This window comes from Populus alba, chromosome 16 (assembly GCF_005239225.2).
Source record: "Populus alba chromosome 16, ASM523922v2, whole genome shotgun sequence".
NCBI classification, from domain to species: domain Eukaryota; kingdom Viridiplantae; phylum Streptophyta; class Magnoliopsida; order Malpighiales; family Salicaceae; genus Populus; species Populus alba.
In genome coordinates, this window is record NC_133299.1 from 15036513 (window position 1) to 15050557 (window position 14045).

General features: G+C 34.2%; 1 protein-coding gene and 1 pseudogene across 1 annotated transcript; both read left to right on the forward strand.

Moving 5' to 3' along the window:
* Nucleotides 1–942: 942 nt before the first annotated feature.
* LOC118035600 (protein LURP-one-related 15-like) lies at nucleotides 943–2274 on the forward strand. The gene is made up of 3 exons (XM_035041200.2): nucleotides 943–1265; nucleotides 1386–1610; nucleotides 1828–2274. The coding sequence occupies exons 1-3, from the start codon at nucleotides 1014–1016 to the stop codon at nucleotides 1996–1998; spliced, it is 648 nt and encodes a 215-aa protein (XP_034897091.1). The 5' UTR covers nucleotides 943–1013; the 3' UTR covers nucleotides 1999–2274.
* Nucleotides 2275–4688: 2414 nt separating this feature from the next.
* LOC118035599 (protein LURP-one-related 15-like) lies at nucleotides 4689–9420 on the forward strand (annotated as a pseudogene).
* Nucleotides 9421–14045: the final 4625 nt, after the last annotated feature.

The window sequence follows — 14045 nt, forward strand, 5'->3', positions numbered from 1 at the left end:
TCATATATTGGCACAGTGTGAGCATGTGATAGCATCTTTTTTAATTAAAAAATCATTAATTCAACATAAAAAAAAATGCCCTCTAATAATCTGGAATTAAAAAAAATTATGTAAAAGGATGAAATTGTATCTGCACACATGCCTTATTTGTTTATGATTTAAAAGGCAAAACTATCTTTTTAATGTGTTCTAAAGATAACAAATAAAAATACTTTCGGTCAACGGTTCTAATTTTTTTTTACTTGGAGGGTAAATTAGTTATTTTATTATTTTTAAAATGCACAAAGACACTTGTACCCCTATCAATTCTTTAATGACTTGACAACAGATGGAAATGACTGTATTATCCCATTAACTCACCTCATTTTTCTTTAAAGAGCAAAATCATAATATTACTATAGCAATGATTAGTTTTTTGTGTTTGAGGCACATTTTTAATGTTAATTATTTTGAAAGTAAATAGGTCGGCTGCCTTGTTTGAAACTAGAGACATTGGCTGCTAAATAGAAAAAACCATGTCCTTGGTCAGGTCAACATGGAAAAGGGATAGCTTAATAATTAATTAACACCATATTGCAACGGGAAGCTGTCCACTGCAACTGGAAATTGTGTTGCCATTGTTGACTTGTTTAGCAATTATTTAGCAAATCCAGCGAAAGTAATCTTGTGACTCTCCCAGTGACAAGTGAATTTAACTTATAAAAGTTGATAAAGGTAGTTAAAAGCATAAACTCGTACCAATAATTGTTGGGGGGGGGGGGCGGCGGCAAGTGGATATATATGGTTATATTTTATATTCATAGCTCACAGTATGAAATGCAAAAGATGCTCCAAGTTGCATTATTTAAGAATAAAATTGTGTTGCCATTGTTGACTTGTTTCTTGAAATGATGTCCAGTTGCCTGTTTTTTTTTATTTAAAGACACGACATGCCATCAAGACCTGCATAATATAGAAATTTAGCTATTTTTCTTTCGGTTTATTTCTTCGAGTAATATTTTGTTTCTGTGATTATGGCTACTGGGCAAGCACCAGGCAACCCCATTCCAGCTATGAGAACATACCCGCCGGTGGAGCATCCAGTGGTGGTAATAGGGCCACAGTACCTGGCACAGTACCCTGTTGACCTCGCCGTCAACAGTGATTTTAAGGTGTCTGACATTAATGGCACCCTCATGTTCCAGGTCAAGAGTAAACTATTAAGCCTACGTCGTCGTTTTCTGAAAGATGCAGCCGGAAACACCCTTGTCAATCTCAGGCATATGGTATGCTTAATTGCTCTCTGTCTTTTGTTCTCTTCTTTTTCAATCTAACCATCACAACAACGATAAGAGTCAATCCGATATCAATTTCTTACCGCGTGTTTAATTTATCATTTTCTCCAGATAAGGACCATGCATGGGAGGTGGGAGGCTTTTAGAGGAGAAAGCGAGGAGCAGAGTGATTTGATTTTCACAGCCAAGAAATCAAAGCTGTTCCAATTCAAGACTGAGTTAGATGTATTCTTGGGTAATAACAAAGGAGAGGTCCCTGATTTCAAGGTCAAAGAAGGCAACAGCGAGAGTTCCTGCTCTATACTTCTTGGAGATTCCAATACCATGCTTGCACAGGTAACATTAACAAAACTTATTTCTGAAATATATCAATATTGAATAAATTTAACCAACATCATCTTCTCATATAGAACTATATGTCTGTGGCTGAGGCTGTCGTAGAAATACCCCAGATTTCATTACATCATTTACATTAAAACCAATTATTGTTTTAATCAAGAAAGTTGTCTTCATAATATCTCATGCCAGTATCTTTCTTATTATGTGAACGCAGGTGCATGGAAGACACACTCTCGCGATTATGCCTAATGTTGATTATGCCTTCATAGTGGCTCTTGTGGTGGTGATTCTCAACGGGAACAATGCGGATGATCATGGGGACTCGGCCCTTACTGGCCTTAAGGTTGTTGACGGTGTTATCGAAGGAATTGGTTCGTCGGCGTAAAAAACACACTCCATAGGTATTTCATCAACAGAAACTGTTTGTCGGCATTTAGATAGTTGGTAATTTCTCTTTTTGTTGCTAATTCTGTCTGTTAAAAAAAATAAACACTGACAGTCATATAGACAGAAAAAACGCGTAAAAAAAAATTTCCACAGAGGGAATAATCTAGTCTCTATTTCCAACGGTAACTCACAGACGTAAAAGTTTTGTAAATACGGCATAGGCAGTAAATATTTTGCAACTTTATAAAATACCGATGGTCTTTGGCCGTTAGTGTAGATACCGATTATAGTGACATATATAGTAAATATTTTTTAATTCTCTGTAAAATACCAATTATACAAATAAAATTGTATAAATTATATAGCAATTAACTCTCCGTAAAATAGCATTTATGCAAATAAAATTGTATGAAACGTCAAAAATATAAAAATAAAGTTAAATAATATTAATCCAAATATTCATTATAAATTTAAAGTGTTTCCAAAAAAACATTAAACTAGAACAATGACGTAGCTGGAGGAGGAGGAGGAGGATGTTTGTTTCCAGGATCAAATGGCCAAAAAAGGGGCGCACATATATCATGGATACCCATCTGTGATCTAATGTCCATGACCATTTGGTGGAGTTGTTCATAGTCCATCGAGAGTCGCTCGTATTGTTGTTTCAAGGCCATGAACTCCTCAGACTGGGTGCTTGATACTAATTGGGAACTCCCAACGGTTGAGACACTATGGGCGCCCGCAAGTTCTCGGCCGTAGTGTTGGAGAGCTCGTACACCCGATTTTTATCGGGTCCACCAAACGATCCTACCTCCATCCACAAATCTGGATTGAAATTCGGATGGGTCGAAGGATCATCCTTCTATCTCTCCCTCAACCGGCTATTATAGGTCTCCTGAAAATTAAAAAAGAAATCATCTTATTCAATTCAAGAAAATAATAACTTAAAAAATAAAATGGTTGAACGAACATACCATAAAGTGTTGAGCGCAGTTGTCCTCAAACTGTTGCACCCCCTTTTGGCGGTCTTCCTTTCACACGTGCGTCTCTACAAACAGTTTCATTACAAATGTTGCAAGTTAAATATATTTATAAGTAACAATAAATTAATTAACGATATATTTCATTTAAATTAATCTTACCATTCGCTTCATATCTGCACTATACGAAACGGAGCTGCCGGTGTGCGTGGTCACCAAACCATGAATTTCCGGTTCTGGTTGTCGGCATTAGACTGTAAGCGTCGTGTGAACCGCTCAAACGTCACGTGCTCAATATATTGTGGCCATATATCCCTTGGGATGTATGGTGGTTTGAAATCCCTCCAAACCATCATGTCATTTCAGCCTTATAGATTGTTATCTCTCGTATATTTTTTGGCTTTTTTTGTGTGTCATACCAAAAATTATGCAACCTACTTCCATAATGATAAATTAAATTTTAAAACAAAAAATTATATTATTTTTTATGTTACCTATATGCCACGTGATTCTCCAACACCTTCTTCGCAACATTGTCATGCGCGCTATCCCACTCAAACTTGTGTTGTGTATAATTAATTTATTTAAAATAAAAATAGTATGAGATATAAAATTATAAAAATAATTTATTAAAGATAAGCTGGAAATTAGAAGTTGACACCTACTTGTAATCTTCGAAACCATGCATCGATATAAGGTCTCCAATCAGGATGTTTGGAAAGCTGACTCCATTGAAATAATAGAATCTCCATCAACAATTTAAACACCGATGTTATTACTCGGGCGGTCTCAATGTTTGTGAACCTAAAAATAAATAAAAATAATAAAATATTAATTACTTGTTCATAAATTATGTTATAAGTATTAAAAAAAACCTAAAACCAAAACAAACTTACATTGAAAGGTTGTCCTTCCCATGTGCCTAGTACTTGTGGGTGAATTGACCCCGCTGTGAAGGCACACCGCCTCTGCGTTGTAAAACCACGCTGGAAGAGGTAGCATTGCGAGTGGGTGCAGGTGCATCTTCTTGATCGCCACTTAAGGATAAGTCATCATCGTTGCTAAAAGAACTAGCTACAACCATTTGATGACGACGTATTGTTGATTTCATTCTATGTATTTACACAAATTTATACGAATAATTACATAATTAAATTTGATTATTTTAAATTCAGCGGCACCTCCCCTATACTGGAGACTATCCAAAGTTTTCAAACCTGCAAATATTGACAATAGCCACAAACCAATTGACTCTTTTGAAAAATATTATATATAACCTAGCATCTATACAAATTTAACAATAAAATAAAGAAAAAAAATAACATTTAATTTTATATATTCAACTAACATCCATAGAAATTCATCATTAATAATTAAAATTAATGGAAGTAATCAAACACATATCAAGCAATAATAGAGTAAAATTAAGATAAAATAATTAAATTTAATCCTATATTTTCAATTACTATTTACAAGTAAATTCAAGAATAACAATTAAAATTCAACAAGATAATAAATTATTATAGCAATAAGAACAATAAAATAGGCAACAAATTAAAAAAAAAAAAATATAGGCTTTAGGAATGAAAAATGCTTATCTTAATAATGTATTTATTTCTAGACTTTATCTACATACAATACAAATATATATATATATATATATATATATATATATATATATATATATTGTTATTTTTATATTTTTATATCATTTTGATATGGTGATATCAAAAATATATATTTTTTAAATATTATTTTAATATATTTATACATTAAAAATATTTAAAAAACAATTATTATCTCAGACAAAATATCCCAAGCGACAATCTCAATATAAGAGAGCAAAAATTCAAAATGTCAAGATCAAAACGCAAATGTCCATTAACATTAACACTGTTCATCTTCTTCACCCGAAAAAAGAAGAAAACGGATGCCTTTATTGCATTAAAATCCATGCGACTGCATGGCATTCTCTGGTTATAAAAACCAGAGAAGGAGAACCGGCAGGAGAAGGAGAAAAAAGGGCAGAATCGAGGGGCCAATAGGGAGCATGAACGAAAACAGAGAGGGGACCTAAAAACAGAGAAATAGGGAGAGAGCAAAAGGACAGCAGGCCTGCTTTGCCTTTGTTCTCAAAACTCAAGTGAAGTGCAGGGAAACTGCAAGCGTTGGTCAGCCTAATTATTCGTCTCCAGCTACACACTCCAAACCATCGGAAGAGAGAACTGAGAAAAACAGGAGAAAAGGAGGAGCAGAACCGAGGAACACAAACAACCAGAGAAGAAAAAGCCACGAACGGGAGAAAAGGAAAAACTGTGGAAACTGGGGGGAAGACGAAAACAAAACCAGGGGAGCCGAGAGAGAGAAGACTGGAGAGACAAAAACAGTGAGGCACATTGGCCAGCCAACACAGGAGCGCCAACCTCGTCTCCGGTTGCGCCAGCCCCTTCCCCCTCCGAACAGACATAATACAGAGACGAGAAGAGAGCCATGAGCAGACTTTCGTTCCTCTGTTTCTTCTCAAAGAAACAGAGGAGGCTAAAGAAAAAGAGCCACGAGCAGGGGACGAAGAAAAGAGGCAGGAGACGCAGGACACCGAGAGAAAACAGTGAGGCACATTGGCCAGCCAACACAGGAGCGCCAACCTCGTCTCCGGTTGCGCCAGCCCCTTCCCCCTCCAAACAGACATAATACAGAGACGAGAAGAGAGCCACGAGCAGACTTTCGTTCCTCTGTTTCTTCTCAAAGAAACAGAGGAGGCTAAAGAAAAAGAGCCACGAGCAGAGGACGAAGAAAAGAGGCAGGAGACGCAGGACACCGAGAGAAAACAGTGAGGCACATTGGCCAGCCAACACAGGATCGCCAACCTCGTCTCCGGTTGCGCCAGCCCCTTCCCCCTCCAAACAGACATAATACCGAGACGAGAAGAGAGCCACGAGCAGACTTTCGTTCCTCTGTTTCTTCTCAAAGAAACAGAGGAGGCTAAAGAAAAAGAGCCACGAGCAGAGGACGAAGAAAAGAGGCAGGAGACGCAGGACACCAAGAGAAAACAGTAAGCATAAAAGGCAGGAGGAGACAAGCAGAAGGGAAGAACCTAAGCAGAGGAAAGCCACCATGACCAGAACCAACATTGCTGCTGCCTTCGGTGTTTCCAGAACCAGGTAAGTAGGCTTCACTTCCCCCACTTTTCATTTTAATTCACTCCCTTCATCTGCACATGCACGCGTGATTTAATTCACGCGTGCTTTATGTTGCCCAGCTGGGTCACTGGCTTGGGCCAGTGACCGGGCCGGGCTGGCTGGATCCAGCCCAGTCCATGTGGGCTGAGGGGGGCCCAGTCCAAAAAATAAAAATATAGAAAAATAGAAAAATAAAAAGTAGGAAAAATAAAAAATAATAAAAAATGTGTATGCATAAATAAAAATAATATAAATTTATTGGTTTATTCACTGACGCTAGAGTCAGGAATAAAAATAGCGGTTTAAACTTATATTGTTTTTATTCAATGTATTTTATTTTATTTAGCTAAAAAATAAAAAATATGTGCATGCGTAAAAATAAATTTATTTTATTTGTTTATTCACTAGCATTAGAGATAGAATAAAAATATTGATCTGAATTTATTTTATAGCTACGTAATATTTACCAATGCCAGAGTTGGAAGTATCCGTAGTCGAATATTCCCTAGCGCCAGATTTAGGAATATTATAAACAAACCATCAGAGCATAAACTAATAAATATTTAGCAATTTAAGACAAAATCATCCATGCAGTCTGCCGCAGGCAGAACGTTTAAAGGGTGATAATATCTTTCCTTTTACGTAACCAGTCCCGTACCATAGAATCTCTATTGACCAGTTAGGGTTCCTAGTGACCATAATACTAGGTGACAACTCCTTAAATAAGATCTTTTTTCTAAAAGAATAAGATGTCAGAAATCTATTCTTTTTCCATAACAAAGATAAATATTTTAAGGCTACTATGATGTCGGGTGCGACAATATTAATATAAAAAATAATTATTTTAGACAAAACATCCCGAGTGACAAAGGAACAAAGGTTATATAAGAACTTGGTCCACGCTTACTTTATATAATGTAAATTAAAAAATTGTTCTAAATTGTGTCTTAGATTTCCTCTCATCCACTAAAAAAAACACAAGGAAATCAGCGCCTATGCGCAGGCTTAAGGTGAACATGGGTTTAGATAAAATTATAAATGGAATTTTTTTAAAATAAAATTAAGAAATATTTTTTTATTTTTATATGTATATATAAAAAGTGGAGTCTTGAGCAATTTTTATTTTGTATTTGAAATTTTTTTATTAAGTTATGAAAATTTTTATTTTTTTTATTAAGTAATGACCCTGAGTCATTGTTCAAATTACTCATATGTTCTAACCGGCTCTGCATCAGTGTCATATTCTCAGTCATGCATAATATCAGTTTTTTTTAAGCAACTAACTGCCAAAGAAAGCTACCTACGTAATTTTGAAAAATTGGAGTTTTATTATATATTATCATTTTCAAAGTTATTAAACCTAATTTATATCAGTTGACCTCAATCAATTAAAACAATATTATTTAAAAAAAAAACAGCGAAGTTAACATTGTTCACCTACCGAAAAGTTAATTTTATATTTTTTTTAATTAAGAAGATTTTCTTTTCTTAAGGTCTTTAATTTAACTACCTTTTACTTAAAAGTAATTAAAGATATTTTAAGCACAAAAAGAATTCTTATAGTATTTTTTTAAACGTAAAAGTGGTTTTTAACTGATTTTCAAATTTGAATAAAATTTATAATTTCAAGGATAACTTATGAAATTATTATATTCAGTCCATAACGAATTTTGTTAAGCTTGGAGAAGGAGGGGAGTAGGGGCCATTGCTAATAAATCAATCCACAACTATTTTATTAGTGTCAAGCAAATTTAGCTATTTTTCTTTCTGTTTATTTCTTGGAGTAATATTTTGTTTCTGTGATTATGGCTACTGGGCAAGCACTATTCAACCCCGTTCCAGCTATGAGAACATACCCGCCTATGGAGCATCCAGTGGTGGTAATAGGGCCACAGTACCTGGCACAGTACCCTGTTGACCTCGCCGTCAACAGTGATTTTAAGGTGTCTGACATTAATGGCACCCTCATCTTCCAGGTCAATAGTAAACTATTAAGCCTACATGATCGTCGTTTTCTGAAAGATGCAGCCGGTAACACCCTTGTCCATCTCAGGCAGAAGGTATGTTTAATTGCTCTCTGTCATTTGTTATCTTCTTTTTCAATCTAACCATCACAACAACGATAAGAGTCAATCCGATATCAATTTCTTACCGCGTGTTTAATTTATAATCTTCTCCAGATAAGGACCATGCATGACAGGTGCGAGGCTTTTAGAGGAGAAAGCAAGGAGGAGACTGATTTGCTTTTCACAGCCAAGAAATCAAAGCTGTTCCAATTCAAGACTGAGTTGGCGTATTCTTGGGTAATAACAAAGGAGAGGTCCCTGATTTCAAGGTCAAAGAAGGCTACAGCGAGAGTTCCTGCTCTATACTTTTTGGAGATTCCAATACCATGCTTGCACAAGTAACGTTAACAAAACTTATTTATGAAATATGGCAATATTTAATAAATTTAACCAACATCATCTTCTCATCCATGACTAGTTATACGAGGGCGAAGTTAGGATTATTTATTAAGAGGATTAAAATTAATATAATAAGATATAATATTTTTTTAATTTATTGTACATGAATTATAAAAAAATTACAAACATATAATAACATTTATATAAAATAAAAGATTTTGAACAATACTAAACTAAATTAAAATGATAAAATTAATTTCATCTTTACAAGTATCTATCATTTTAATATATTCTATGTCTGTGGCTGTGGCTGAGGCTGTTGTAGAAATACCCCAGATTGCATTACATCATTTACATTAAAACCGATTATTGTTTTAATCAAGAAAGTTGTCTTCATAATTAATATCTCATGCCAGTATTTTTCTTATTATGTGAACGCAGGTGCATGGAAGACACACTCTCGCCATTATACCTAATATTGATTATGCCTTCATAATGGCTCTTGTGGTGGTGATTCTCGACGCGATCAATGCGAAGGACGCGGTCGTTAACAGTTTTATCAAAGGATTTAGTTCGTCGGTGTAAAAAACACACTCCGTCTGTAAAAGTCACTGACATAAATTATCTGTTGGCATATAGATCATCAATAATTTATCTTTTTATTGCTAATTCTGTCCGTAAAAAAAAATAAACATTGATGGTCATATAGATAGAAAAAAACACGCCAAAACAAATATTTACTAGAAATATACTGACGGAATAATTCAGTCTATATTTCCAGTGGTAACTCACCGAAGGAAAAGTTCTGTCGGTGAATATGGCATAGACAATAAATATTTTGCAATTCTCTGTAAAATACTGATGGTCTTTGGCCATTGGTGTAAACGTCGGTGATAGTGGTATATGCAGTAAATATTTTTCAACTTTCTGTAAAATATCAACGGACTACGTCCGTCTGGAAATCCGTCGGTTGTGATTTAAAAAAAAAATAAAAAATTATATAGAATAAATAATATAAAATTATATAAATTAATAGTAAAAAAACCAATTATGCAAATAAAATTGTATGAGACATTAAAAATATAAAAATAAAGTTAAATAATATTCATCCAAATATTCATTACAAATTTAATGTGTTTCCAAAAAAAAATTAAACTAGAATAATGACGGAACTAGAGGAGGAGGAGGTTGGTTGTTCTCAGGACCAAATGGCCAAAAAGAGAGCGCACATGTATCACTCATCTATGATCTAATGTCCATGATCATTTGGCGGAGTTGTTCAAATCCGCTGAAAGTCGCTCATATTGTTGTTTCAAGGCCATGAACTCCTCAAAATGGGTGCTCAATATTGATTGAGAGCTCCCAATAGTTGAGACACTACAGCCGGCCCGCCCGCAAGTTCTCGACCATAGTGTTGGAAAGCTCGTACACCTGATTTTTATTGAGTCCACCAGATGATCCTACCTCCATCCACAAATCCGGATGGGTTGAAGGATCGTCCTCATATATCTCCCTCAACCGGCTATTAGAGGTCTCTTGAAAATTATAAAATAAATCATCATATTCAATTCAAGAAAATAATAACTTATGAAATAAAATGGTTGAACGAACATACCATGAAGTGTTGAGTGCAGTTGATAACGAACTGTTACACCCCCTTTTGGCAATCTGCACTCCGCACGTGCGTCTCTATAAACAGCTCTATTGGGCTTGGCTCACGTTTAAGAGACGTAGCCTATAAGAAAAAAAATGTTGCAAGTTAAATATATTTATAAGTAACAACAAATTAATTAATGATATATTTTATTTAAATTAATCATACCATCCATTTTGCATGTGCACTTAACGGAACGGAGCCGCCGGTGTGCTTGGTCATTGAACCATGAATTTGCCGGTTCCGATTGTCGGAACCAAACTGTGAGCGTCGTGTGAATCGCTTAGACGTCACGTGTTCAATATATTGCAGCCATGTATCCCCCAGGATGTATGGTAGTTTGAAATCTCTCCAAACTGTCATGTCATTCCAGCCCTGTAGACCGTTACCTCTCACATATTTTTTGGCTTTTTTTTTGTGTCATACCAAAAATCACACAACCTACTTCCATAGTGACAAATTTGATTTTAAAATATAAAATTATAAAACAAAAAATTATATTGTTTTCGATGTTACCTAGTTGTCGGGTGACCCTCCCACACCCTCCTCGCAACATTGTCATGCGCGCTATCCCGCTCAAATTTATATTATGTATAAATAATTTATTTAAAATAAACTGGAAATTAGAAGTTAACACCTACCTGAAATCTTCGAAACCATGCATTGATATAAGGTCTCCAATCAAGATGTCTGGAAAGCTGACTCCATTGAAATAATGGAATCTCCATCAACGATTTAAATGCCGATGTTATTAGTCGGGCGGCCTTAATGTTTGTGAACTTGAAAATAAATAAAAATAATAAAATATTAATTAGTTGTTCATAAATTATGTTATAAGTATACAAAAAACTAAAATCGAAACAAACTTACATTGAAATGTTGTCCTTTCAATGTGTCTGGTACTTGCGGGTGAATTGACCCCATTTTGAAGGCACACTGCCTCTGTGCTGTGAAATTGCGCTGGAAGAGACAACATCACGAGTAGGCGGAAGTGCCTCTTCTTGATCGACACTTAAGGATAAGTCATCCTCTCTGCTAGAAGAACTAGCTGCAACCGTATGCTAATGATGTGTTGTTGATTTCTTTCTACACATCTACATAAATTTATACGAATACTTACATAATTAAATTTCAATATTTAAAAAAAAAATCAGCAACACCTCCCTTATACTGAAGACTACCTAAAGTTTTCAAACCTGCAAATATTGACAATAGCCACAAACCAATTGACTCCATTGAAAAATCTTATATATAACATAACATCTATACAAATTTAACAAAAAAATAAAGCAAAAAAAAAATTTAATTTTATATATTCAACCAACATCTATAGAAATTCATCAATAATAATTAAAATTAATGGAAATAATCAAACACATATCAAGCAATAATTTAGTAAAATTGAGATAAAATAATTAAATTTAATCCTATATTTTCAATTACTATTACAAGGTAAATTCAAGAATAACAATTAAAATTCAACAAGATAATCAATTATTATGGCAATAAAAACAATAAAATAGGCAAAAAATTAAAAAAAAAAAAAACTATAGGCTTTAGGAATGAAAAATGCTTACCTTAATAGTGTGTTTATTTCTAGACTTTATCTACATACAATACAAAAAAAAAATATATTGTTAATAAAATCATTACATATATTGAATCACAATACATACCTTTTAATTTGTTGAAGATAAAAATAGAACCATAAATAGAGATTAAAGGATAAGAAAATAGAGAGAATTAGAGATTGAAAGCTGAAGAAATGAAGAAGAGGAAAATGAACTGAAGGGGCGGTCGCTGAGATTTATACTGTATTTTTACCGACAACATATTTAAATAATATTATTTTTAATTATTTCGTCGATGAATTTTCAAATGTCCATCGGTAAATTTTGAATTTCACACTAAAATTTTTAAATGACCCTCTAGAATTTTCACAATTCGTCAGTATATACACGCGGTTACAGAGCCATTAATGCCCATGCTTTGAAATTTGCACAGTCCGTCGGTGAGTCTATCGGTTTGTGTCAATTGCACCAACATAGAACTCTAACTGTCACACCTCTGTAACATACCAACAGACGATATCTGTCTGTATAGACATTGGTGATTGTGGCTAATGCAGTAAATATTTTGCAACTCTTTGTAAAATACCGACAAATTTTGTCTGTCTGTATAGACATCAGTGATAATGGCAAATGCAGTAACTCTTTGTAAAATACCAACTGACGGTATCCGTCTATATGAACATTGGTGATGACGCATTATGCGTAACAAATTATATTTGTATTGCCTATTAATCCTCCTACAAATGCTTAATTTACAAACTTCAGCACAACACAATAACAACAGTGAACAATTATAAAATAAATATTTCGTATTACAAAATATCATCCATAATATTACATTATAAGAAAATGTTTTACACTCTCGTGTTCTAATAGTTAGTCAGAATTTTCTTCTTCTTCATCGTCAATTGAATCTTCATCATCTCTATCGCACTCTTCAATGTGGATATCATCATCATCTTCACCAACATTTGCTTGTCCGCTAGAGCTCATAACAACATTCAACTCCTCTGCGTCAACATCAACAAAATTATCATTGAAAACATGAAAATTTAAATTTTCTTATAAGTCAATCGAAGGAGCAACTCGATATGGCAATTCACTAACTTGAAAGACTTCATCTCGCATACTTGTGTCTTCGTTCTCATCCTGAACAACCTCGACATCACCCCTGGATTTTGTTTTTAAAATGGACTACCAATCAACTCTTGATCAGTCCTTTCTAAATGAAGGGGTGTATGTGTAATAAACTTGGTGGCATTGTTTTGCAAAAACAAAGACATTGTTTACATTGCATAGTCTAGCTTTTGAGATGATTTCAAGCACACCATAATGAGGATCTACTTTGATTCCTCTGTCAGTGGTGTCATACCAGTAATATTTGAATAAAAACACTCTATTCTGCTCGTTATGTTATTGTAATTCGACGATCTTTTCTAATTTACTATAATAGTCAACTTCAAACTCACTACAACTCAATCCCTTAACACAAACAGCATTGTTGTATATCTTTCTTCCATACCCGTATTCTTTAATATGAAACACATATCCATTGACAAATTGTAACACTTAACTTTTCTTTTAGGACCCAAGCTTAGTAAAGATAATGAAATACCAACACTTCCTCCCATTTAATGAACCTTGTCTATCAAGTACAACAATAATCAATAAACAAGAATTATGTAATATTAAAGTATAGTAACCTTGCAAGAGATAATGAGTTTATAATTGTACTTACATGTGCTTTGAACCACGTGGCAAATTGTTCATCTTGTATGACACAACAAGAAAATTAACAGAGGGATTCTCACGTTCACCCTCAAAAGTTTATCTGGAATCCACCAGAAATATGAGAGAAGTCTCAAAAACTGTATTGAATATTTTGGAATACCAAGTGCTTGTAAGGCAATGCTTACGTTGTCTATTTATTCTACTTGTAACATGCATGATTAATTATACCTATTGAATGCTATTTAAATCTTAGCGTACAATACTCATGACCTTTTTGTCTTCACTATGCACCTATCAATTTGTGCTTTAAATTCCCCTACCAAACATTCTGCATCAAATTCTTCCACTTTGAAAGAACTCGCCTCTGAGTTATCTTCAGAATAAAGAGCTTCATCTTCATGATACTCATACAAATCTATAACATTAAAAGTGCTTGAAATTCCCATAGATGCAGGCAGTTCAATAACATAGGCATTATCATTAATCTTCCTCAAAATCTTATAAGGTCCATACTTGTACGACCTC

What these genes read in the sequence shown, in the direction of transcription:
- LOC118035600 (XM_035041200.2), top strand. Translation starts at nt 1,014, where the DNA reads ATGGCTACTGGGCAAGCACCAGGCAACCCCATTCCAGCTATGAGAACA. An exon ending in TTGTCAATCTCAGGCATATG is followed by an intron (nt 1,266 to 1,385) that starts GTATGCTTAATT and finishes CATTTTCTCCAG; the next exon opens with ATAAGGACCATGCATGGGAG. An exon ending in CCAATACCATGCTTGCACAG is followed by an intron (nt 1,611 to 1,827) that starts GTAACATTAACA and finishes ATGTGAACGCAG; the next exon opens with GTGCATGGAAGACACACTCT.